General features: G+C 50.9%; 1 protein-coding gene across 1 annotated transcript; it reads right to left on the reverse strand.

Moving 5' to 3' along the window:
* Positions 1–469: 469 nt before the first annotated feature.
* On the reverse strand, positions 470–2,264 carry LOC111525865. Its single transcript, XM_023191506.1, has one exon. It carries the CDS (start codon positions 2,101–2,103, stop codon positions 1,519–1,521), a length of 585 nt encoding a protein of 194 aa, XP_023047274.1. The 5' UTR covers positions 2,104–2,264; the 3' UTR covers positions 470–1,518.
* Positions 2,265–2,571: the final 307 nt, after the last annotated feature.

A 2,571-nucleotide genomic window follows, 5' to 3' on the forward strand; every position in this document is an offset into this window, starting at 1 on the left:
TTCCTCATAGGAGCCTAGTTCTGTTCTAGGGACTAGAACTGTATCATGGAGTGAGCCATGCCTCCAGCTCTCATTTCACATGGAAGAGACGCAGGGTCACGGCCATCACAGCAGAATGGTGGGTACTCTATAACAGGGAAGCACGGGACTGCTGGTAGAACAGAGAGGACACTTCTCACCCCATGGTTGGGGGGTGGCTTGCACTCCTTAGCTGGCTCTCATGCTATAGGAAGAAGAGATATTTCCTTGAGTTTTTCCTTTCATGAAGCACCATTAATAATACTCTTGCCATAGAGTCACTGAGAGGATTAAATGAGATAGTACATATTAATTGCTTAGCACAGTGCCTGGCACAGGAAAGGAGTGCCGCGACAGGTTGGGTATTACTATATTATTAGTTATTTGAATAAGCCTTCTGCCCCTTGCTCTTGCTCAGCTCCCACTGTTTTGGTTTTGTTTTTTTGAGACAGGGTCTCACTCTGTCATGCATGCTGAAATACAGTGGCACAATCATGGCTCACTGCAGTCTTCATCTCTCAGGCTCAAGCCGTCTTCCAGTCTCAGCCTCCTGAGTAGCTGGGACTACAGGTGCACATCAGTGTGCCAGCTAATATTTTTTAAATTTTTAGTGGAGATGAGGGCTTGTTATGTTGTCCAGGCTGGTCTCGAACTCCTAGCCTCAAGCAATCCTCCCACCTCTGCCTCCCAAAGTGCTGGGATTACAGGAATGAGCCAAAAGCTCGGCCTCAGCTCCCTGTTGAACATCAACAATTCTTAGATTTGGTCTTTTGAGTTACTTTTGTAGATCTTAGATTTGGTCTTTTGAGTAACTTTTGTAGATCTTGTTGGTGGTCTTTATTCCTTTCAGTTATTTTCTTCCTTTTTCCCCTCTGGCTGTATTTTCTAATACCCAGACTTCAAGCTCACTGGTTCTTTCCTCTGTTTGGTTCCCTCTGCTGTTGAGCGTCTGTAGAGTTCTTCAGCAAATGAATTTCAGCGACTCAGCAAATGAACGTCTCAGTTTCAAGATGTGTTTGGTCTTTAAAATTACGTGAATATTTTGTTAACTTTGATAAGTTTCTGAATTGCTTTTGTGTGCTATCTCGGAGATCACTGAGTTTCCTTAAAACCGCTATTTTGAATTCTTGGTGAGGGAATTCACCAATCGCCATGTCGTTAGGGCCAGTCACTGGATTTTTGCTTTCTCCTTTTGCGTAGGTCATAGTCTCCTGCTTGCTGGTGTTTTTTGTGGGTATACGTCTGTGTTTTTACAATGAAGGATTAGTTATTTATTCCAGTTTTCTCGGTCTGGCTTGTTCGGGTTTCTACCGGACATCCTTGCCTAGAGAAGCTTCGCGGCCAGGTCGCTTCCTTTTTTCGACTCTAGGTGGCGCCCTAAACCCAGGTTCGCTTCGTCTCCAGTAAAAGGTGGGAGTGCGGCCTGTCCCAAATAGGGGAAGTCTCAGAAGGGTTATCCTGGCAGTGTGGTAGGCTGGCTAGGGGTTTGCGCCCAGGGCATCAGAGGAATGTCCCTCCTACAGCATGGTGCTGCGGAACAGTCGCTCCTATGCGGCGTCTCCTTTGGCTGGAGTTACGGGGCAGAGTTTCCGGGCTGGGAGTGGCCCTCGCCTCTCTCTGTCTCCGACTCTGCTCAGGGATGCCGCTCCCTTCAGTCACAGCCACACCCTGGCGGAAAGGCAAGGACAGGTCTCCTGCCAGGGGACCCGCGAAGGTGGGGGAGTTGGCGCACCGCGTCAGCTTCAGTCGTTCCAGTGTAGAAACTGTGCGCTGGGGAGAGATTCCGCAGGATCGGTGCCAGGCCGAATGTGGGTGGGCGGAGGTGTCCTGAACCTGGAGGTCTCCTTCCCCCCCATCTGCCCGGAGGTTTTCCTCTTTTCTGTGGCCCTGGAACCGTCTCATCCTCAGACTCGAGCTCTGGGTTGCTGCTGGTGTGGATCTGGGCGCTGGGTGTTTGTTTCTTTCTGGTTGTCCGAGGGAGGGGGATTGGAGGCAGCTTGCCTGACGCTGCCATTTGGGAACTGGAACTCTCCACGCTGCGAGTAATGCTGCACGGTGCGCCGCGCCCTCCACGGAGCCACGCATGCCGCGGTGCTGTTCCAGGCCAGGAAGAGCTCCGACGGCATGATTTTGGGTTTTCCCTCAAATACTCAGAACTTTCCCACATTGGTGTCGGTACGCACATGTGCTCAATTTTGCCGACGCCACAACCATTCCTGCTTCTGGTAACGCTCTTCAGTTTTTCTTCAGCATCCCTGTCCCCCGCTTCTGGGTCTGTGTGGTCTGGGTGTAGCTGATGATCCCCGTACCCTAGCTCAACGAATGGGCACACAACCCAGGCACACGAATCCACACCAGGACCCACTGCGTAATAATCTGCAGGGCCCGGTGCAGATGAAAATGCAGGGCTTCTTGTTCCAGAAGTATTAAGAATCACAAAGCTTTGCCCAGAGGTTCATGCCTGTAATCCCAGCACCTTGGGAGGCTGAGGTGGGAGGATGGCTTGAGCCTAGGACTTTGAGGCTGCAGTGAGCCGAGATTGAGCCATTGCAC

Source organism: Piliocolobus tephrosceles, chromosome 13 (assembly GCF_002776525.5).
Source record: "Piliocolobus tephrosceles isolate RC106 chromosome 13, ASM277652v3, whole genome shotgun sequence".
In the NCBI taxonomy this organism is placed as follows: Eukaryota; Metazoa; Chordata; class Mammalia; order Primates; family Cercopithecidae; genus Piliocolobus; species Piliocolobus tephrosceles.